This window comes from Anabrus simplex, chromosome 11 (genome assembly GCF_040414725.1).
Source record: "Anabrus simplex isolate iqAnaSimp1 chromosome 11, ASM4041472v1, whole genome shotgun sequence".
Classification (NCBI taxonomy): Eukaryota; Metazoa; Arthropoda; class Insecta; order Orthoptera; family Tettigoniidae; genus Anabrus; species Anabrus simplex.
The window spans coordinates 128,147,621-128,172,043 of NC_090275.1; the positions used below are offsets into that span (position 1 = coordinate 128,147,621).

General features: G+C 41.2%; 1 protein-coding gene across 1 annotated transcript in view; it reads right to left on the bottom strand.

The window, feature by feature from the left end:
• Positions 1–21,026: 21,026 nt before the first annotated feature.
• Positions 21,027–24,423, bottom strand: part of Tis11 (Tis11 zinc finger protein) — a 58,786-nt gene continuing 55,389 nt past the window's right edge. The window contains exon 2 of the mRNA XM_067155733.2: positions 21,027–23,745. Coding sequence (XP_067011834.1) covers positions 22,834–23,745 — 912 coding nt within the window. The 3' untranslated portion in view covers positions 21,027–22,833. The remainder of the gene's footprint in view (positions 23,746–24,423) is intronic.

Genomic DNA, 24,423 nt, shown 5'->3' on the forward strand with positions numbered 1-24,423 from the left:
GAGTTAATCCACACGATCCGTGGAAAATCTGACTTTCAACAAGTAGAACGCCTGATTTTCTCTTAATTAAGGTTATCCACCAGTCAAATACCCTTCACGGATACGGAACATCCGCCGAATGGACCCTTAATCGAACCAAACTGACTATCAGTTGCTTTGGATAGGTTGCGAAATATTATAGGAAAGCATGGTGTTCACTACACGTTAATGGCATCATTCACAATTGAAATAAAATTCCACCATATATTTGTCATTCATGACACCCTTAAGTGATAAGGTAGTCCCGATGCTAAACGTGCATCACCCCAAACAACTGTTCGGAAGGAACCAACAACAACATGATCCGGGAGGATCTTACGTTAAGTCGTTCTAAAGGAACAAAACTGCGAAATGCAGGAAACACTTACTAATCATGCATTTGGAAGAAATGCCAAACACTGAAGTTAATCAAAAAGTGAAAAGTCACTTGAAAATATTATTATTGAACCGATTTTCAGGTTAGAAATGGGTTTATTATGCTTAATAAATTTACCAGTCCACGCTAAAATTTACTACAATTTTAAGGAATTCTTTCCCTTGACAACAATGCTACCAGTACAGATCTCTCTATTTACTGTCTGTCCCAACACACTACTGGTAAAGTGATTACTTACTTATTCTAACTATGAATACGAATGAAAATACGACAAGATTAAAATATAAAATAAAATTACTGGCTGACGAATCGAAACCGCATTCGCAACTCAAGTCTCATTCCAAAACACTGAGTGTCAATAATGCACACTATCAATGAAAACGGACGTCAAGACGAGGAAACAATAAAGTCCGTAAAAAAATAAATTAACATCTCGAAGTCATACAGCTTAACACGCACGAAGAAACACAGTAAAAATATAATCTAGATCGGGTCGATGTCCCACACTTGGACAGCCCTCGTTTGTCAACAGCAGTCCCGTTATCTCAATGAGAGCTTCGCATAGACCCTCTACAATAAATCATATCGCACTGTAATGGCTACCTTCAACCAGGCCACTTCACAAAAGAAACAAAAGAGGAAAAAAAATCTAAACTGAGACTTGAGTGTGTACAGCTACCATCCCAGACCTATCGTCGGGCTCACTTGAAATCTGTACACCCTAAACCTAATCAGTATATACATGATGCCTTCCAAGTCCTATCGTCGGGCGTGAACTAGGACGTCTCATCATCAGTGACTCCAAGAATAGCATCTGACGTCCTAATCCTATCGTCGGGCGTCAAAGTGGGTCGTACTACATCTCCCTTAACATATCAGGCGAAATGCAATTCTCAAACAACTCCAACAATATCACTGAATCTGGTCAGACAAAATACGCACGACGGAACCAACGTCCCTATTATCAACTGAATGCAAGTCGAAATACAGCAAGTGTCTACCTCTCGAAAAGTACAGTAAGTGTCTACATCATTATAATATGTGAACTCAAAAAATAAATAGACGTGACGAACGGTTCTCCACCTCGAACGCAATCTCAGCCTGTGCACTGACGTGTTAGGGAAGCAAATGAAAATTCCCAACACACGGGTACCCTTTTAGTGGACGCCTTCAAAATAATAATCATCACCATCGCATTCGAAATTCTCAGATCGCCTATCATCAATTCCAACCATCTTATCCATGACCTCTCCAGTGAACAAATTAAATATAACCCAAACCGTGTGTCCAAAGTGCTCTCTGATCCTGAAGATCGTTCGTTCTCTTATCATCCATGCGGGCTTTACGTAACATAGATCACTGGATGTGTACTACCCAGACTGTAACATTTTACAAGAGTCGTTTTCACTTGGAATCTTTCTATAAATTCACACCATAGTCGTCTCAAATTCGGATTGATTGCGGAAAACAATACAGCCTGTTTCACACAGCCTGTTTCTAAATACTTCCTCTACAAAAATACAACTTGTCTCAACACACTTTCTCCTCGCTTTATCCCAGCGGCATTACTTCCATCTCATCTCCACGTACGTATAAATCCATCGCTTTCAATCCCCTTTCCTTCACGACCCTTTTTCATACTTCGATCCCCTGATGAAAACGACAATCATCATTAAACACATCTCTTACCTTACTATTATTAAGACTTTCAGACCTCAAGAATCCAAGAGCACACCTCGACCTTTCGCAATTCAAGTATACACGATGTCTCAAAAATTTCCTTCCCATTAACGACTGAGACTCTAACAAATTTTATTGACATTATCTAAATATGCTTACGATCCTTGTCGAAATAACTGGTTAAATGTAATTTAACGGAGAGGAATTTCCTTATCCCGTGGTAAACATTATTATTATTATTATTATTATTATTATTATTATTATTATTATTATTATTATTATTATTATTGACCAACATTTCTGAATGCAACTGACACCTGAAATTACAATATTCGCCACGACAAATTTACACTTATAACGTTCACAAATCCGCACTTGAATGATATCTCATCTCAACACAAAATTTTAAGCGTCGCATTTTACCGTTCTTGACATGAACTTTACACACTGAAATTTTCACACGCTGACCAAAATTCACAACGCCTTTCGCCTGATAAATTTCGAATATCACCCGACAATCATCTGGAAATTTTGTTAGGACAGACAGTAATTAACTAACTAACTACAACATAATGTAAAATAGACAGACCTGCACATTGGTGACATTCTCAGCATTCTGATTACATCATCTCCAGCAACCTCGCACTTAGCCACTCATTTTCACAGATAACATTTTCATTTTCAAAATTTCACTCATCCAAACACTACCCTTCACACACACGAGATTAAAATTACCATAAATAATGCACTTTCTTTGTAACTTGCACCACGAACTTCCCTCGTTCTGCAGTCGACTCTAACTGTCTGATGCGCCTCCCAGAGTGGTTTCTCTCCCCGTTGTTTCAACAAGAACAGGTGTTCGGCCGATAAGGGAGTAGAACTATTTTGAATCGCTTCCCCCAGACCTTCTTCACTTACAAGAGTACAGGAAATGATAAAAATAAAATCTGCTGTGTAATTTTCAACCAGCCTACACCTTCCCAGTTCGTCTGCAAACGTTCACAGTTTCTCCAATCACTTTTCTTCTTAACTAAATATATGGACTTTAGCCACGAGCATGTATTGAATTATTGTCGGTCAATCTGGCGCGAAATTCTAATGACGGCGGGCACAAGCTCCCGCGGCTTCAAGTTCCAGATCGACACTGAAAAATCTACGGTGGGGGGTTTCTTTTATAATTTCCAGAAGGACGCTATCCCCTCTATGAGGCTTGGTTGTGAAATCTGCCAAATTTGCTTCTAATAGACCAATTTTGATAAGATTTGTCCCAGAACTCCGGACAGACTTGCACTTATGTTAGGTGTTAATTTTATAATTTTCCTACACCCACAACAGGAGAAATAAATTGTTTCTGCCCGTGCGTTTCGCGCGTTTTCTTCTGCCCACGACCTTGGCACGTGTAACTAGCTCGCTGTTCTCACGCTAACACACACTTAGGCTTAACTGCATCTAAAATTGTCCCTGGTGTCACTACCTTCACAGAGGGTGTATGAATAATTTTGCTTATTTATTTCTTCCTTTACTATCTTGTCAAAATCCCTCGTTGTGCAGAATTCATTAATTTAGAAAATTGTCGGGCACTCGAGTTCCACCGAGGTGTCCCGGCAATCCACGAGCTCGCCTTGCGGGAACCTTCCCACGCAACATCGGGCTCTTGGGAGCGCAAAATGGCTGCCCTCAAACATACAGTAGTTTCTGAATACCAAATAAATATTTGTGAAAAATAAAAATTTTTCTCACCGTAGAATTATGGGTTCACTACGGCAGGGAGATGGGCTCTCACCACTATTATTTAACTGTGCTCTAGAAATGGTAATGAGGGAATGGTTTAGAAAATGTCCCCCCAAAATAAAGATTGGCCGAAAAATCAAAACAAATTGCCTGGGTTTTGCTGACGATTTAGCATTACTAGCAGTGGACATAAAAGAAGCAAAAACCCAGATATCAGAACTTCAAAACATTGCAAATAAAATTGGCCTCAAAATATCATTTGAAAAAACAGAAATTATGCCCCAAAAACCAACACAGCTAAAAGAAGTCACCATAAATGGTAATAAAATCAAAATAGTAACTCAGTTTAAATATCTTGGAGAAGTAATAACACATAACTTAAATGAAAAAATCTCAATCCAAGTAAGAACAAATAGATTAGCTAAAGCACAAAAATTAACATGGGATATCTACAAAAAGAAATGTCTATCAATAAATACAAAAATAAAACACTACAACACAGTTATAAAACCGGAAGCTACATATGCAGCAGAAACACTCTTTTACCTGAATAAACAATCAAAGACTGACAGACTTCAGAAAATTGAAAGGAGGATTGGAAGAACCTGTATCAACAAAAAATATCAGAAAGATGGACAGTGGCGGTTAATACCTAACAAAGTCGTGTACAAAGAGCTAGAACCCATTACAGATACTATGCGTAAGAGGAGACTGGGATTCTTTGGACATATCATGAGGATGCAGGACTCGAGACTTCTGAAACAACTAGTACAACACAATCTCGTCTCAAAAAATACCACAACAGGATGTAAATGGATCAGAGAAGTAAGAGAGGATCTGAAGGAAATAGACCTTACAACAGGAGACACCACAAATAAGATAAAAAACTCAAGAATACAAACCTCCGCTTTACCCTTACACAAAACAAACCAACAACACGCACATTTTCAACTGAGGAAAGGGCACGAAGATCGGAGCGTGTGAAGAAGTACTGGGAGGACCACAAAGCCCGAACAATCCCTTCAAAGAGACCTGAACGACGGACTGACTAAAGTGATCCTATGTGGTCATAAAAGAATAAGAAGAAGAAGAAGAAGAAGAAAGCAAGCAATTAGTAATTTCAGTAACGTAAATTCTAAATCCCTCCACGCTTTAAGGAACTTTTCCGATTCATCTCATTTTTTTGTATAATAAATTCATTTGTATTTTATATTGCGTTAATTTTCTTTCTCAAACGATACTTAATGGTTAATTATTTAAAATCCTACCCCTGTGATTTAAGTATAAGTCTATGCTAGTAAGTATAAATTTTGCTTTACAGTTTTGTAACGCTGGCGCCCATACATCACATAGAGAAATGGGAAACCATGGAATGTTAATTGTTTCTATTTCCGTGGCAATTTGCGGGCAAGCCACATATAGTTTTTTTGATATTCATGTGTCTCAAGGTATTAACTTTCGTCTCCTCTAGTGAGAAGGTTAGGGATGAACAGTTACAGGTGTGAGGTAAGAAGCTTACTTCGACAGCATACCATATAGGGTCTGGGAAGACGAGATTGTCGTTCGGTTTCCCCATTAAAATGTGAGGTTATATTATCCACTATTGAAATGAAATTATACCAAACAAAATATATTCTTTATATGCTGATCTTAACGAGTGAGATTTACTGCGGGACTTCAAAACATAATATAAAACTCTGACATTACAACTGAAGGAAATTGTAGGCATTAAATTTGAAATCCTCTTGACCGGACATTTAAAAGTTGTGCAACAAATTAATCCCTCACTGGTTCACTTAATTGTACCTTGAACACATTGAGTGTTATTACGACGTATTCGTTTGAATTGGTATCAGCTGTAGCTATCTCAAGCCTAATTTGGTGATGCATCCTTTTAGTTTCACAAACGAGATATAGGATGACTAGGAAGGGAAAAGGTAGGAAAGGGAAATGTAGAGTAGAGGATAGGAGAAGACAGGTGGAACAGGGTCATGGGAAGGAGAAAAGGGAGGAGGAAGTAGCTTCTGCAGCTATCAGGAAAGATAGGGCTGACCAGGAGGGGAGGGGATCAAATGAGGTGGGTAGGATTGAGGCTCTGGTCATGGGGGATTCCATCGTTAGACACGTGGGGAAAGTGTGTGGAGGAAAGGGAACCAAGGTAGAATGTTATCCAGGAATTAGGTTGAGGCAGATGTTGAGGAAGGTAGAAGAGAGGGAGGAGGGGAAGGAGAAGGTGGTAGTGTTTCACGTTGGTACCAACAACGTAAGGCAAGCTGATATAAGTACCAACATAGTTGGAGATGTGTGGGATCTGGTAAATGCAGCACGGGTGAAGTTTAAGAAAGCGGAGATTGTTATTAGTGGAATACTGTGTAGGAGGGATACGGACTGGAGGGTGATTGGGGATTTAAATGAGACTATGGAGTGGGTATGTGGGAAACTGGGAGTGAAATTTCTAGATCCTAATGGGTGGGCAGGAGATAGGGATCTGCGCTCGGATGGCCTTCATTTAAACCGCAGTGGTACGTATAAGTTAGGAAATTTGTTTGGAAGGGTAATAGGGAGGTACATTCAGGGAAACGGGATGGCCTAGGGAGCGGTGATAAGGGAACAGGGAACTGGAAATCAAGTAGGGATGACATAAAATTGTTAGTGTTGAACTGTAGAAGTATTGTAAAGAAAGGAATAGAATTAAGTAATTTAATAGATATATATTTACCAGATATTGTAATAGGAGTTGAATCATGGCTGAGAAATGATATAATGGATGCAGAAAATTTCTCACGGCACTGGAGTGTGTATCGTAGAGATAGGATAGAAAAGGTGGAAGGGGGAGTTTTCATTCTGGTGAAAGAAGAATTTGTAAGCTACGAAAAAGTTATAGATGAGACACATGAAATTCTAGGTGTAAGGCTCATTTCTAAAGATAATAGGCAACTTGATATATTTGGAGTGTACAGATCGGGAAAGGGTAGCACTGATGCGGATTCGGAATTATTTGATAGGATAGTCAGCTATGTGGGAAACGACATGGAAAGAAATGTGATTGTAGCGGGAGATCTGAATTTGCCAGATGTCAATTGGGAAGGAAATGCGAATGACAGGAAGCATGACCAACAAATGACAAATAAGTTAATATGGGAAGGACAGCTGATTCAGAACGTGATGGAACCAACCAGAGGGAAAATATCCTGGATGTGGTGCTGATAAAACCAGATGAGCTCTATAGGGAAACTGAAGTAATAGATGGTATTAGTGATCATGAAGCTGTTTTTGTGGTAGTTAAAAATAAATGCGATAGAAAGGAAGGTCTTAAAAGTAGGACTGTTAGGCAGTACCATATGGCTGACAAGGCAGGTATGAGGCAGTTTCTAAAAAGTAACTATGATCGGTGGAAAACAGTAAATAAAAATGTAAACAGACTCTGGGATGGGTTTAAAGAAATTGTTGAGGAATGCGAAAACAGGTTTGTACCTTTAAGGGTGGTAAGGAATGGTAAAGACCCACCTTATTATAATAGAGAAATAAAGAGACTAAGAAGGAGGTGCAGACTGGAAAGAAACAGAGTTAGAAATGGCTGTGGAAGTAAGGAGAAATTGAAGGAACTTACTAGAAAATTGAATCTAGCAAAGAAGGCAGCTAAGGATAACATGATGGCAAGCATAACAGGCAGTCATACAAATTTTAGTGAAAACAGGAAGGGTATGTATAGGTATTTTAAGGCAGAAACAGGTTCCAAGAAGGACATTCCAGGAATAATTAATGAACAAGGGGAGTGTGTATGTGAGGATCTTCAAAAGGCAGAAGTATTCAGTCAGCAGTATGTAAAGATTGTTGGCTACAAGGATAATGTCGAGATAGAGGAAGAGACTAAGGCCAAAGAAGTAATAAAATTTACATATGATAACAATGACATTTACAATAAGATACAAAAGTTGAAAACTAGAAAAGCGGCTGGAATTGATCAGATTTCTGGGGATATACTAAAGACAATGGGTTGGAATATAGTACCATATCTGAAGTACTTATTTGAATATTGTTTTGTCGAAGGAGCTATACCAGATGAATGGAGAGTTGCTGTAGTAGCCCCTGTGTATAAAAGGAAAGGGTGATAGACATAAAGCTGAAAATTACAGGCCAGTAAGTTTGACATGCATTGTATGTAAGCTTTGGGAAGGCATTCTTTCTGATTATATTAGACATGTTTGTGAAATTAACAACTGGTTCGATAGACGGCAATTCGGTTTTAGGAAAGGTTATTCCACTGAAGCTCAACTTGTAGGATTCCAGCAAGATATAGCAGATATCTTGGATTCTGGAGGTCAAATGGACTGTATCGCGATTGACATGTCTAAAGCGTTTGATAGGGTGGATAATGGGAGACTACTGGCAAAAATAGTGCAATTGGACTAGACAAAAGGGTGACTGAATGGGTTGCTATATTTCTAGAAAAAAGATCTCAGAGAGTTAGAGTAGGTGAAGCTTTGTCTGACCCTGTAATAGTTAAGAGGGGAGTTCCTCAGGGCAGTGTTATCGGACCTTTATGTTTTCTTACATATATAAATGATATGAGTAAAGGAGTGGAATCGGAGGTAAGGCTTTTTGCGGATGATGTTATTCTCTATAGAGTGATAAATAAGTTACGAGATTGTGAGCAACTGCAACGTGACCTCGAAAATGTTGTGAGATGGACAGCAGGCAATGGTATGTTGATAAACGGGGTTAAAAGTCAGGTTGTGAGTTTCACAAATAGGAAAAGTTCTCTCAGTTTTAATTACTGCGTTGATGGGGTGAAAGTGCCTTTTGGGGATCATTGTAAGTATCTAGGTGTTAATATAAGGAAAGATCTTCACTGGGGTAATCACATAAATGGGATTGTAAATAAAGGGTACCGGTCTCTGCACAATGGTTATGAGGGTGTTTAGGGGTTGTAGTAAGAATGTAAAGGAGAGTGCATATAAGTCTCTGGTAAGACCCCAACTAGAGTATGGTTCCAGTGTATGGAACCCTCACCAGGATTACCTGATTCAAGAAGTGGAAAAAATCCAAAGAAAAGCGGCTCGATTTGTTCTGGGTGATTTCCGACAAAGGAGTAGCGTTACAAAAATGTTGCAATGTTTGGGTTAGGAAGAATTGAGAGAAAGAAGAAGAGCTGCTCGACTAAGTGGTATGGTCCGAGCTGTCAGCGGAGAGATGGCGTGGAATGACATTAGTAGACGAATAGATTTGAATGGCGTTTATAAAAGTAGGAAAGATCACAATATGAAGATAAAGTTGGAATTCAAGAGGACAAACTGGGGCAAATATTCATTTATAGGAAGGGGAGTTAGGGATTGGAATAACTTACCAAGGGAGATGTTCAATAAATTTCCAATTTCTTTGAAATCATTTCGGAAAAGGCTAGGAAAGCAACAGATAGGGAATCTGCCACCTGGGCGACTGCCCTAAATGCAGATCAGTATTGATTGAGGAATTATATTCACACTTCACAATCAACTTTACAAGTAATTCATTGATAACTGTTAATCTGTATTACGACGACTCAATACTCGGCTGTCACCGAAATGACACAAGACCTCGACCGAACAGATACACGAAACCCACTCGGAACATATAACCATTTGGTTACTGACGATTAAGTATCCAAATCACTGTTCCCCATTCGTTTCCTTCCAATTGACTCCAACTGACTTCATGGCAAGTCATTCATCTCCTTCCAAAGAACTCAACCATCCAACTGACTGCCGCTATAGGATACAGCCCATATACGAGGTTCGAGTCATAAGTCATGGCAACTATTTTTTTTCTCGCAAACAGGAGACAACACAGTTTTATAAGAAGTGATCATGTTGATGGATATGGAGAGGTCGGAATTCTCCTCAAAAGGAACATCATGTATGATCAAGTAATACTTAACCTTCCAGGAACTATATTAGAAACATTTGCCATTAAGGTTAATTACAGAGGTGCATCGTTGACTAGTGTTTCAGTATTACCGAGCACCTAACCCACTGGTAACTGAACAAGAATTGGTGGTGCCATATCTACGACTTATCATCGACAAAAACTGGCATGGTGTCCACACATTATCCGCAAATGTGATATTACACTCAATATCTTAGCAGACATTAGCGGCTCATGTTGGGGTTGTGACCCGAAAATTGTGTGTTTTGTATAGATCCTTGATTCAAGCTCTCCTACATTATGGAAGTGGATGTTTTGCTGTGGCCTCCAACTAAACTAGACACGTGTCAGTCAACAGTTAGTTTAAACGTCGTCTCCATCTAGCGGGGATCCAAGCTCGCTACTGGAGAAAGAAACGTCTACCAATCCCAGTGGATGACTTTACCAACCTCAGTGATTGCAGACGTATTACAGTATAAGCACTACAGATACCCATCACACTTTTAACCGTTCTTATGAAACCACAATTAAGAACATGGATATAAGACTAGAAATATCGTTTGAAGTCACTGGGAACTACAACAGAGCTTGGCAGAACACGTCCGACATATCTATACGGATAGATCGAAGGACTGTGGGTAGTACAATCAGGCAGCTCTCGCAAATTCAAGCTACCTTCGACAGCATCCAGCTTTGAGCCATGTTGGTGTCCCTGTTGATTGTTGTGTTGTCCAATTCCAGATCAGCATTGCTGAAGTGCTGCAGCACATTGCCTATTGGGAAAATTAAATTAGTTTAAAAATATTATCTACAATCAAATACTGTACTGTACAGTGCATTGAAAAAGACGTCAGCCAAAGAATAGGACATTATTCAACTCCCCTCACAACCAGGTAACTACTGGTGCGCTCCACGCCGGGTGCTGTGCGATCACAGCTCACAGAAACCAGGAACTCTGCCTTTTGCGCATGCGTGCCGAACTTTCCCGATACAAAGAATGTGTTCCGATCGGTTCCGACAGGCTGTGGAAACAACAGCCAAGACATCACTTCACAGCGATTCTTCGTTCGACCACAGACATGCAGCACTTGCACTAGGCACACTTGCATTACGAACGATATGAGAACGTGGCAGCTGGCACCCTCTTGACTCAGCGGTAGTATTTAAGAGAGGATCGCTCAAAGCAAGCGGGAAAACGAAATACTATAGAGCTGTTCGCGCCAGGACTTTTAATACCAAAGAGGATAGAATACTACCAACTTGCCTATTCCATAGTCACATTTGTAAATCGATGAACTATACAAATTGTACTTTCTATGTTGTCAAAATAAGGACATGATATTGTGATTTTCTTTAATTAATATGACACTATAAAAACATAACATATAATTTTGCATTACGACGTTGCTTGTTTTATTTCAATGATATTGGTAACATTGGGAAGTTCTGTTTTTGCGCGCTCACACCAAGTGTTTGAGATCGTGAATATTTTGCCATTGCATGTGTTATTGTGTGTTTAATTATATAGTTTTATAGTTTTTTTATGAGGAATGTGTATAAGTGTTGGGGTTGTTTGCGTGTTTGTTCAGTGTGGAAAACTCAGTGGAGAGCCTCTTGAAAACCACATACCGGTATATTTCTAAATATTTTTATTTTTGGAGTGGGGATGGGTTACAGCACACAACTGATTTTCTGCACCAGTCGCCACTGCTTGCAGAGTCTACAAACCATTAACTCAGGGGAAAACATATTTGATTTCCACCCCCAAAATTAGTGAAGTGGTGCATTGAATTGAGAAACAACTTTTCACATGCGTGGGTGAAAGCTCACGTTGGAATACCAGGGAATGAGCTAGCAGACAAAGCAGCACGATGAGCAGCTGGCTTGTGATCATTGAGTGTATGTTAAGCTTGAAGCTTGTTTGTGGGAGTGAAAGGCCGTATCTGCTTTGCGTGGTGTTTCTTGTTTGCGACTCGTATCCCAGTACGCTCTTTTGCTTCTCTTGGGCATATGTCAACAAGCAGAGACTCTTGAAAAAAGTCAAATTGTTAGCGGAAAATTCCTGTTCATAATCGTCGAATTTTGCTTCTTTAGCATGTGTTTCTGTTTGCTTCGCTGTTTCACGGTGATGAATATTTTATGCAACAACTCTTGTACAGTTTTGATTGAAGATGAATCACAGATCTTCTCAATCTCACTGTCCTGTTACAACGGGCTGTGGAGTGATCGTACCTCTTCTTACATCGCTATCAATGACTGTGCCCAGCTCCAACCACTTCAGCCACTCTAGGTAGCGCATGCGCAAACAAGTTACATGCACTATTCTGGGATACAGAACCTGAAGACCTTTTCCTGTTTTTGCCACATACAGAAGGTCGTTCATGATATCTGGTGACGAGTTTGAAGGCCTCTAGTGGCACTGTTATCAACCTGAGCACATCAAAACGTGGAGTGATGATTCACATCAGTATTGAGAACGTGTGAGTAGAGTTTCGTGACATTAGCTACAACGATGCCGAAGCGGATTGGCCCTTACAGACAGGGCTTCATAACATTCCTTTCCGATGCTAAGTATAGCTATTCTACAATCTAAAGGCGCGTACACACTTGCAAGCATCTTGCGAGCCGCTCACACTGCCATGCTCGCAAGGGTGTACGGGGTACTGAGCGTAAAGCGAGCAAGGCGGCCTGGTCGGATGAGGATGTGCCTACGCTGATAGACACTTATCAGACACATTCTGTTTTATGGGACCCGAAAAATGGCGATCACTTGACAAAGAATGCGAAAGAGGATGCATGGCGGGATATTGGTACAACAATTGGACGACCCGCGGATGAATGTAAGAAGAAAATTATTTCTTTGTTGGGATCACACCGGAGGGAAGGGAGCAAAGAGAAAAGCAGTCGCACTAGTGGAAAAGGTAAGTTCTCGTGTTTAAATAAAATGAACCTTCAACTTCCCTTTTCGTACTTGAAGTAGTCATTTATGATCTTTTTAAAGCAACAATTGTTGTAAACAAGTAATGATATAATAACCAATATATATCAAAAGTGAACACATGTAGGTAGTACTTATACAATACCGTATTCAATCATACATATTTTGCACGATTTTTGTTTTTTTAAGGAGCTGCGGAAATTTACAAAAGCCGATGGTTTGTGTATGAAGCTTTGGTTCCTCAATGAAAGATATAAACCAAGACAGACGCAAAACACAGGGAGTATTTTTTTATTTTCTTTATCTTTTTCAAGCGTACGTATTTTGCCATGACAGAGCTCCATCTTTCGTGCAATAGTCAGCAGAAGATCTCCTAGAAACATTTCGTAGCTGTCTCATGGAAGTCATCTCTTCATTGCGTCTCCATGTTCGTTTCATGGTCTAGTGAACTGGGTGTTGTGTATAAGCTAGGGGAATTAATCCTCAGGTAATTATGCAAAACTACTACAGACATAACAATGATTTCGGCTTTGGGGGGCTCCAAAAGCATTGGTTTTCTTAAAACTCGAAACACTGAACTTGATATACAAAGGCTATTTTCCACTACTCGTCGAGCTCTGCTCAATCGATAGTTGAAGATTCTCTTGTAAGTTCCAGAGGCATGATCTCCCGGGTATGGCTTCATAGCATTTTTGCTGAGTGCAAATGCACTGTCACCTACGAAAAAGTATGGCAACTTCATTTGACGACCCGGAAGTTCTTCTGATAATGGCAGACATCTTTGCATGGAATTCACAGACTGATGCTGCGAGGAAATGGCTCAAGTAGTGCTCGCGAGCCGCTCGGACATTTATTGTTTTCCATGAGCGGTTCATGAGCAAGTGTGTACGCGCCTTAGGTACGTGTAAGAAGTGTGATTTCTTGATATCAAAGAACGGGATCACTGCTGTATTGAATAAAAAAGACAAAGGCCGAGTGGGAAAATAGGCAAATTCACGACCAGTCACCAGCCGTGGTGACGAAAGTGAAGGTGGTAACCCTGCCCCACAAAGGAGTATCGCACGTATGTTGGCATGTCTATTTCAACAGTTAACACCATAATCAACAAGGACCTATAATTAGAAAGGCGGCATAAGGGCCGAGTTGTACGGCTCCATGGCGTGCTGGCCTTCAGTCACAGGAGTCCCGGCGGGGGTCGGGAATTTTAACCGTAATTGGTTAATTTCGCTGGCACGGGGACTGGGTGTATGTGTCGTCTTCATCATCATTTCATCCTCATCACGATACGCAGGTTGCCTACGGGAGTCAAATTGAAAGTCCTGCATCTGGCGAGCCGAACTTGTGCTCGGACACTCCCGGCACTAAAAGCCATACGCCATTTCATTTCATTTCAGGGACGAGTTCACAAGCTGTTGCCTCGTCACATTTCGGAACGTCGCACTAACGCTATCTGGCATGAAATATACGTGTACTTTAGTGACTGTAACAAAACCCTGCTCGATTTACTGACCCCCGTAGAGACAAAGACCAAGTGGTTTAATGGTCATCGCTAGGTACAGCTAGCACCCACTTACAACGCAGCCACACCTCTCGTTCCACTCGTCTGTTCTTAGAGAGAATGGAGATGGAAACTGGAATCCCTGCAATTTCCTTTACTGACATTACGGCGAAGGCACCCGTTCTGTTGGCCCTAGTGCATCTGGATTCCTAAAAAGGACCTTAGGAAATAGACGTCCACGAATGGAAAGCCTCTCAGGAGTGGGATAAAAGTCTGCTGCAATGGAAATTACGTTGTCGGGCTCTAGCTAGAAATGCTGGCTTTCCGGTTAAGCATGACATGGCTTTTCATAAGCTTCAAACATCGGATACCTTCTGTACACTGCCCGACAAAAAACCAGCAGAAATGGTCGAATGCCAACGTACACGGACACACCGTCAGCGGGTATTAGTGTTGTTACCACCGTCAGGACACGGAGATGGTGAGTACTCGTGTGAGTCAGCACCTGGAAGAGTGTGAAAGGGGCCTCGTAGTGGGTCTTTGGGACATTCGATGTGACAGTGGCTATACTTGAGCACATTGTAACCCCTTCACATCTGCGCCTGCCATCCGAGAACAAGTATCATTCTGTCATCATTGATCGGAGACTAACAGTTGAACTGGCTCCGGCATGAGCGCTGACGAATGGCGTCGCATTGTGTTCAGTGATGAATCGCGGTTCTGACCATCGTCTGCGAGTATGATGGCGACCTGCGGAGAGGTTCCATTCTTCCAATGATTTGGAAAGGCAGAGTGGTGTTACTCCTGGCGTCTTCGGATATGATTTCGGGTCATGAGATAGTGAGCGAGGAAACTCTGACGACACTATGTCCTCATACCTCTCATGCGACAGTATTGTGGTGTCATGCTCGTCCACACATAGTATGCGTCTCTGAACTGTCTGCGTGATGTTGAGATCCCCAGATCTGTCCCCGACAGAAAAAGTAAGGGACCAACTCTGTCCCAGTGCCACTATAGCAAAGACCAGTTACAACAGTTGTGGATCAGCTTGCCTCAGGAGAGGATACAACGGTTTTATGACACACTCTCCAACGGAATCAGTACATGCATCTAGCCCAAAGGGGATGCAAGGTCAAACTGATAAGTGGGCTCGCACTGCTAAGTTATTTGTAAACTTCACGTGGTTTTATACCGATATCCTCTCAACATGCGAGGTTTTGTTCCATTCCCTTTTTGTCAGGTAGTGTATCTAAAGTCTATGTCGGTGGTTTCATCTAACGAGACCCATATCTGTTGCTGGCAAGACCATTTCTTATTTTATTCATTGTATAATCGTTAAAAGAAGGCAGAAAGGTCTTTCTTACATGGATTCGGCGTGGGATAAGTCTTGTACTTTTGGGAACTAGTGAACTCTACTTTATATAAATAAATGTTCCATGAAACATCATTGCAAACAGATCCTTAGAAGAGCGAGATGCATTGACCGATGGAGAGCTACTGAGCGGTTTCTCAAACAGCAATCGCTGTCACCTTTCCGCCGTTGATTCTTTGTTTACACAACTTTTGTGCAATACTTTTCACCAAGTCTCACTTCGCAAACTCCCACTTCCAGAGCACCATCAAACTACACTGAACTACGCATTAGCAAAGACAAAATGATACTGTACATGGGGATAGTGTGTGGTCAAATTCCTTTCCACCACTCCGCGGAGCAAGGAAACCGAACGCTGGCTATCGGGAAGAAGGAAAAGTAGCCATTTGTTTCTCCTTCACGCACTTGTGGCATCTCAAACGGGCCCATGCTGTTTCAGGTCCATACAGAGAACTTCCCACCCGCAGGTTTGAAAGCATATCCCGCTACCACCAAGCAAAATTCCGCAAACAAACTTCGTTACGATCAGCTGCACTAACACTATGAAATGATGTTTATAACAATATCTGGTGACTAAAAGTAAGGTAGGGGGCCCACATTTCGTCCCCTTAGCAGATTTGGAAATGTAGAAATTTAGGAATATTATGAACAAGCTAGAAATTGGTATAAATTATAAGAATATATTCTCCAGTTAACGGCAAATTACAATGAAACTGTTATAACGTAAGGTACTCAATATTTGAGATAAACACTACAAAAACTAAACTACCAAAAATGTGTTCGTAATTTCGTTCCTCACCAAATTGATGGAAAGTACAATTAATTTTAATATATTTTTCCTATCTGACATTAACAAACATTTTGCCTATAATGAATTAGCCTACTTGAAGGCCGTTTGTGAAACATGTTTTCTTGTATTCTTTTTAGGGCAGTATTTCAGCGTTGCTCGTAGCTTTACTTACACATTTGTAACCCATTATCTTGTCCCTGACTGCCTAATGGCCTTTTGCATAGCCTTTCCCACTGCTTGCGTTTTCCCATCTGAAAATAATAATGAACTTCACAAATAACAAATAAAATGAAGGGGGACCAAATTACGAACATTCCCTGATTTGACCAAATATGGCTTCCGATTGAGATGGCTAAAATAAAATTCAGGAAACTCAATCGTCAAAAAGGAGCAGTGTTTCGCCCCAGTGCAGCATCAGCTGGATCACTGGCCAGTAGCGACATCACTGCAAGCACGTACTAGGGGAGGGCATTTATAGCAAGTGGGGATGAAATTCTCCTCTGAATAGCTTGCAGTGGTGTACGATCCATCACTTCTCGGGACACCAACGCATCTGTGAAGCGGACCTCGCTGATCTCCGTTGAAGAAACTCCTGTTATTTTTGATCGGTCGGGTGGCTTTCCATCTTTACTGCAAGCTTCCGCCGACCTAAACAAAGCACATTGGCCGACTCCTCGTTGGATGTTAGCCTTCCCACTACCTTTCTACACCATGGCTACCACCACCTCCATCACCATCACCACGACCTCTGCCCTCATCTTTTCCCATCCTATGACGATTCTTACGTTTTCCCATCCGTCACCGCTTATGTCCACTTCTCTTTCTATGCCATTACCTCTTCGTTCAATCAGTGTTCCACCTCCTCCCCTCAGCAATCTACGCCGACCACCAACTGATGCTACACAAACACCACCGTTAACTCCGTTACCACCATCTACAACCGCGCCAGCAGCAGCCCCCAGCCAACTGTCATCACCGCCGTCAACCTCTTCTACTACTACTGTCTACAGCTGTGTCGTTCGCGGCGTCGACCTTCTCCTTCCACCAACAGAAGTTCAACGTGACCTCCGTCTTCACGCCATTCCAGTCCGGAAGGCTTTCAGCATTTTCAACACCTACGGCCCCACGTACTTAGTGCGTCTTCAACTATCTACTGCAGCAGCCGTCGACCATCTCCTTGCCAACGGTGCAACCCTCTACGGCCGTCTTCATAAGGTCGAACCTTCTCGTTCCCCTCCCCGCTCTAGATATCCCCTCCCTACACCACGTCGTCGCACCCGGCCAGATCATCCTCCCTTTCAACCTACATACTACGTCCGCCCATCTTCTCCCCATCTGAATATCTCTTTCCTCCCCTCACACTTGAACTTCACAACCGTCCTCTACCACATCCTCTCAACACTTCACCACCTCACCCTTCCCAAACTGCCACTCTTGTGTAAACCTTCACTTTCCCATCTCCCTTAAACACTTCACGCCTAATGAACACCCTCTTTCATTAACAGCACCGTAACCATTTCTCATTCAATCTGTCAAATCGCTTACCTACCTTTTTCATTTATCGCATCTCTCAGTTATCTTCACCTCTCTTGGCCCGAGAGATCGCGTTACGATCTAGGGGGCCCGCCCCGCCCTTTGGGCGGGGAATGAAAACTAGAAAAAAAAGAGGTGTGATGCAGAGTGGATCTCGGCCCATAAGTGGCCACGGCTGGCCCGTGGTCCAACACCTCTGCACTCTGACCGGCCAACCGAGCAGAGGAGGGGTGGCCCCGGCTCTATCGCGACTCTACGCCTCTGCATTCGGGAGACGGGACAGGGCTGGACCGTAACCGTCGGCTGTCCTGAGAATGGTTTTCCATTCTCCTGTACTAAGGCGAATGCCAGGACAGAGGGCCGCTAACCCCCTCACCTTCTCCGAGAATCTCCTTCACCATAACAAATCTCCCGGCCTGAGACCCACCTCCCCCTTCAGGGGAGAAATGAAAATATTTTAGCAGTAGTAGCAGTGGTGTCGCTACCGACGTGTTAGCTGGCCAGTGTCTTGGGAAGGTGCGGTATTCAGCTGATGAGCCCATGCCGCACTGGGGCGAAACACTAGTAATTTTTGACGATTGAATTTCCTGAATGTTATTCCCTGATTTATTACAATGGCCGTAACACTAACTCACTGTGGCGATTACACGCCAGGACTACACTACACGAGTGAAATGCAGTCCAGTATATCAGTGCTCACTCTAGGAACAACACAGCAAGGCTACGAGTGTGCGCACGGCTAAACATTAGGTGACCGAGTTCGATAACTGCAGTCGCTTAAGTGCGGCCAGTATCCAGTATTCGGGAGATAGTAGGTTCGAACCCCACTGTCGGCAGCCCTGAAAATGGTTTTCCGTGGTTTCCCATTTTCACACCAGGCAAATGCTGGGGCTGTACCTTAATTAAGGCCACGGCCGCTTCCTTCCCACTCCTAACCCTTTCCTGTCCCATCGTCGCCATAAGACCTATCTGTGTCGGTGCGACGTAAAACAACTAGCAAAAAAAATTAGGTGCCAACCGGGGGGGGGGGTTGTTCTTATTCGATGATTATTTATTACCAATAAAAACAGCTTGATCGTGTTCACAGATGTTACACATGTGCTTAAATTAACTTAGGTATGGATAAAAATATGCGAGCGCTACATTTAGTGTGTGCTCCTGTGTTCAGTGCCAACATTTATATTTCGTTCGTATTAAATGTTTACCCTGCAGGGTTGGTTTTTTCCTCGGACTCCACACAGCCAAGGGCAGAGACTTCAGCTCCAGGGATACAACTGGAGAGAACGAACAGGCGGCCTCAGCTGCTATGCTCAACAGAGGCCCTGTGGGGGTGAGGGGAAGATTGGAAGGGATAGACAAGGAAGAGGCCGTGGTCTTAACTTAGTTACCATTCGGGCATTTGCCTGGAGAAGTGAGAAACCACGGAATGCCACTTCGAGGATGGCTGAGGTGGGAATCGAAACCACCTCTATCTACTCAGTTGACCTCTCGAGGCTAAGTGGACCCCATTCCAGCCCTCGTATCACTTTTCAAATTTTGTGGCAGAGCGGGAATCGAAGCCGCGCCTCCGGGGGTGGCATAGAGGCGGACACCAACTGAAATTACTGATAAGATGGGCCCGGATGTTTATGACCTAAAAATGTTACAAATATGCAAGCATTTATTTCGTATGACTTAAGAGTGTTTCGGTCAGGTCGCTGTTTAATGAAAACATACTTTTAAAATCTACAACATTCAATAATAATTAAGTAATAATATTAATTTTATTATTATATTTTGAATTTAATTACTCAATCCAGAGGCAACTCTCGACTCTGCACAGAATGAAATAAATACCACATTTTGATGGGCGGTAAGAAAGCAAATAACATATATTTAAAAGTTTTCAAATAGGATGTTTTCACGCAACATTGACCTGTAACGGGAAAAACAAGCTCAACATTGCAGGATGTTAGTTGAGGCTCAGATTTCTATACAGCTTACCCTCCTAATTCACAATAAATATATATTTCTAGGAAATATAATTATGAGAAATTACAGACAATTAGGAATGTGAAAAATCCATCTCTGAGACGACTGAAAATGCGAAAATAGAATAAAAAGATAACAATATGACAGAAATGGAAAATTCACGCTGAAATCCATAATATGAAAAACTACCACAAAATGACAGAAAACGTTAAAAAAAAAGCCAAAATATGACCCATGAAAATTGCATAATTTTAGTCACCGTAAATAAAATCATGATTAACTTGCATTTTGCGTGGAAATAACATAAAGAAATAAAATATGACATGTCCCGAGCCCAACAGCGTTAGGGATGTTCCATTCAGCGATCGGCTCCACTCTTACTTCACAATTCAAGCGAAACAAGTCTGGTAGCCGAGTCAAATTACAGAAAAGTATATGGCCAATTTCAGGGAAGAGAAGAACGTTCACTAATGTATGGAACAAACAGCTGACTTGCGGCTTCTCTGAAATGTGCACTGTTTCTATTTGATATTTCATCTGGCTGTGAAAAACTTCCTTCTTGGACTGCCTTTTTTAAGATTAGCGCCAAGCCTATTGTAGACGACATGAACCACATAGAATTCATGTTTTACATTCACACACACATGCCGCCATCTTTTGTCGGTGGGAGGAGAGACAGAGGGCTGGTCCTCAGAACTTTTGTAAAGAATGCTGAATAAACGGTTGCGGTATGAAAAATTGTTTCAAGTAAATTATAATCTAAGGTATTTTAGTGAAAATGTATTTTTGCTAAATATAAAATTGTATTTACCCATCTTTGTTCATTGTGCCATTAAAGTTGCCTATTAATAAATCACAAGTTCTAACATTGCAAAGAGGATGGCTGTTCTCGCATGGACAACTTTAGCTAGCTTTAGAGCAGACGGAATTTTAATATTTTGGTATCTGTCAAGGAAAACGAAAAACGCAACTCGTCTCCTGCACCATCACGAGTTTAGCGCTTTTAGGATTTCCAACTTTATTGTGAAAGTCCAATTTCTTAAAATGTTCCTTTCTGTAAAAGCGACCTAAACCCAGGCCAGCTTTCAAGAGTATTAAGGGACAGGAATGAAATATGGTCCAACATCTATGGAGGCCAACCTTCCTCAGTTTCAAAATATACAACTATAGTAGGAGGGAAAATTAAAGAAGAACTAAGTAAATAAACTTTTTATTTATGTGAAAATTCTAGAAAATGATACTATCCTTTTCATAGTTGCAGCAGCTGGTAATACAACATCCTTCTGCTGCATATTTAAATATAACACAGTTTTAAAGTTCTTAAAAAAAGCTGATTTATATAAAATTGCAAGTCTTTTATTTTTTATAAACTTGATAAATACATTTGGAACATAAATAATAAGTTACATAAATACAACGAACAGTAAAAACACAAGAGGAAAATAAACTCCCAGTTTCAATTAAAACAAAAAAAAATGATACACAAAATCTGGATTTCAAACAATCAGTTTTGAGCTTGGAAAAAATATAATATGTATGTATATATTATTATAATATTTATACTGCAGGCACATGAAGTAAATTAAATTAGTTTAAAATAAATTAATATACAAATTAAGTTGAAGAGAAGACAGTATATATAATATATGCACCTGAATCAAGCTTTGTCAAAAATATAAACACAGTGGGAATTTTTTTTCAAAGCAGCATCCCTGAAAACGCTGTCCTTTAAAAAAGAGATCAATTTTTTCCCCTGATGCAGAGATATATTTTCAAAAAACTGAAATCCTCTCTCAAAACTCTTTCACCCTCTCTGCTATTCACAAAAGACCAGTCTTCCAACAGGTGAAGTACAATAATAATAATAATTTAGCTGTCAAGCATCAGATATGAGCAAAGCAAACAGGATGATGCCTGACATTGAACTCGATCCTGGAAAGAAGTTGGTCTCCAATAATAAATAAAAAACAGGAGAAACTAACACAGCATACATTCATGAGTGATTCTCTTTTGACTGGTAAAAGATGGATATGATATGAGCTGAGCATAAATAATAAAACAACAAACATTAAAAAACTGATCCCCTTTCAGTACTCAGAACAAAAAGATTCATACACAAGAGTTTACAAATACTCTATCTTATACAAAAAATAATAATAAATACCATAGAATAACAAAACCTGAAAATGACTATCGAAATAGTGATTCCACAAGAAACAATGGAGGCAACAGAGTAAACTATTTTCTCTCTTTTAAACAGTTTCATGTGGAACAAAACTGAAGAGATAAACACAAAGTGGTTAATTAGGTGTTTCTATTGAGTACGAGAGAAATTATTACAATATTGCAAACATAGAAATAAAAAACACACTTCCATCACTTTTTAAATCACATCATTGCTTCTTATAACTTAAACCGTTCTTTAAATAATATAATTAAAAACTGTATAATTTGGGGCAGTGTCGAATTAAACTGCACCCTTCATCGCATCATCAGTCTGTCAGAACTCCACAGCCACGTTATTCTTGTTGGAATGAATAGACTAAAACACCCTCTTTTATTACTATTGTAATGATTCATATTAAAAGAGTAATAAAATTACTAATACCTCCATTCTTCATTCTGTAGCTTGCTCTAAAAGACAATAACTTAACGAGATAAATAATAGAATGGCTCCCTGTGAATAATCCATGCACATGACGACCAAAGTAGTTTCACTCAACTGAACTGCAACCAAATCAGTCTCACTGAAATTTGAGAAACACCATTTTAAAGAACTGAAATTTATTCAGGTACTGATGGATTATTTTGAGGTATCAACAATCAGTCACGAGTGAGCATCTTTTAGAAGGAAGCCACAGAATCGATTCTCTTTTAAAAGTGCAGTAATATTGTAGTTTATAGCTATATATAAATATACACAATATAACAAGTTTCTTCTGCCATACCAGACAAAAATATAATATATATATATTATATAAATAATAAAATAATAACATGTTCAGGCCAGAAGTTCCCCAAGTCCACTGAGGATGAGTTGGCTGCTGAGCCTGTTGAAAACTGGAAGACGCGCTTCTGAAGCGGGAGGAGGAGTGCCTCGAGGACTGCCTGGAGGAGATGGGGACACGGACTTAACCGCCACTGGCAGCGGGTTGAAGTCCTGGCCGAAAGCGAATGCTGGGGTGGGGGTGAGTGGTTGGGGCTGTGGTGACAAGGAAGAGAAGACATCCGTCTCGGAGAAGAAGGAGCCCACGGAATTGGTAGGGGACTGACTCAGGGACGATGTAGGGGATGATTCTGCTGCTGTGGAGGTCAATTCCAGAGGTTTCGGCTTGTTTCGCGCCTCATCCGCGTTATGGATAAAGTGACAGCGAGGCCCATACGGACAGAAACCGATGGTGTGGAAGGTTCGGCAGAGTTCAGTCTTGTATTTGGGATGCCGCACCAGATTGCGCAGCTCGTGGGCGCCGTGCGCAAACTGACATTTGTCGCCATATTTGCAAGAGCCGTTCTCCTCGAAAGGTCGGCACAGCTCTGTCTTGTAGCGGCTCGTGTTGATGTTGGCGGCCTTGACCACAGCGGACGCTGCGGACGCCGGCTCGCTCTGACTGCGGTCCAGCTTGCGATGAACGACAGCAGTGGAGGCCGTCTCGCTGCGCATGTTGTCTAGGATCAGTGTGCTCACGGACGAGACGAGCGACGCCGTGACGGCGATCGTAGTGGTGGCTGCCGTGGAACCAGGGTTCGAGCTGCGACGTCCCAGAGGAACAGGGCCCCCCACTGCGCGCTGAGAGCTATCGGAACCCCACCGCAACACCTTCTGGTGCAAGCTGCTGCTCATATTGATGTTGGTGGTCGTGGTAGTGGCTGTCGCGCGGTTGTTGCTGTTGTTATTGTTGTTGGCGGTATGACTCTACAACACACAAACAAACAATTCATTAGATAACAAGAAACAAGTTACAAGTCATATGTAAGCTTTCACACAAAGAGACATGGTGGCACTATCAGATCAGTTCAGTAGAAATGGAGATGTGCATTTACTGGATCACGAACCACAATTGTCGCGAACTCCATTCGACTGAAAATATGTACTCAGGACTTAGAAAAGAGGCCTGGGAAAACAAACACACGCGCGTAGTGTGCGTCATCTGACGGAGAAGGACGACAAAGCTGCGTCCATGTCAGCTCCTCACACACCTTGCAGGATTTTGAAAGAAAGTATGGTACACAACTTTTTCGGAAATATTTCATACTTTCTCTAGCGCATCTTACCGGCCATTCTGTGTAGGAAACTAACTTTTTATCTGACAACAATGTTGTAAAAAAGTGAAACTTTCTTAATATACTGCCTTTTTCTGTCATCTTTCTAGATTAAATGATAATAGGATAATAAAACAACTATTTAATTACTTTTGGAAAAGTAAAAAAAAAAATCGGTTTAAAAAAGTTCAGAATGATTTAGAAGAGCTGAATATTACAATGAAACAAATTGAAAATAGAGAAGAAAAAAGGACAAATAAGATTGTCATTAAAAACTGTACAACACAAACAATATATCATATCTGATGAAGAAAGGGCAGCCAGGTCAGCC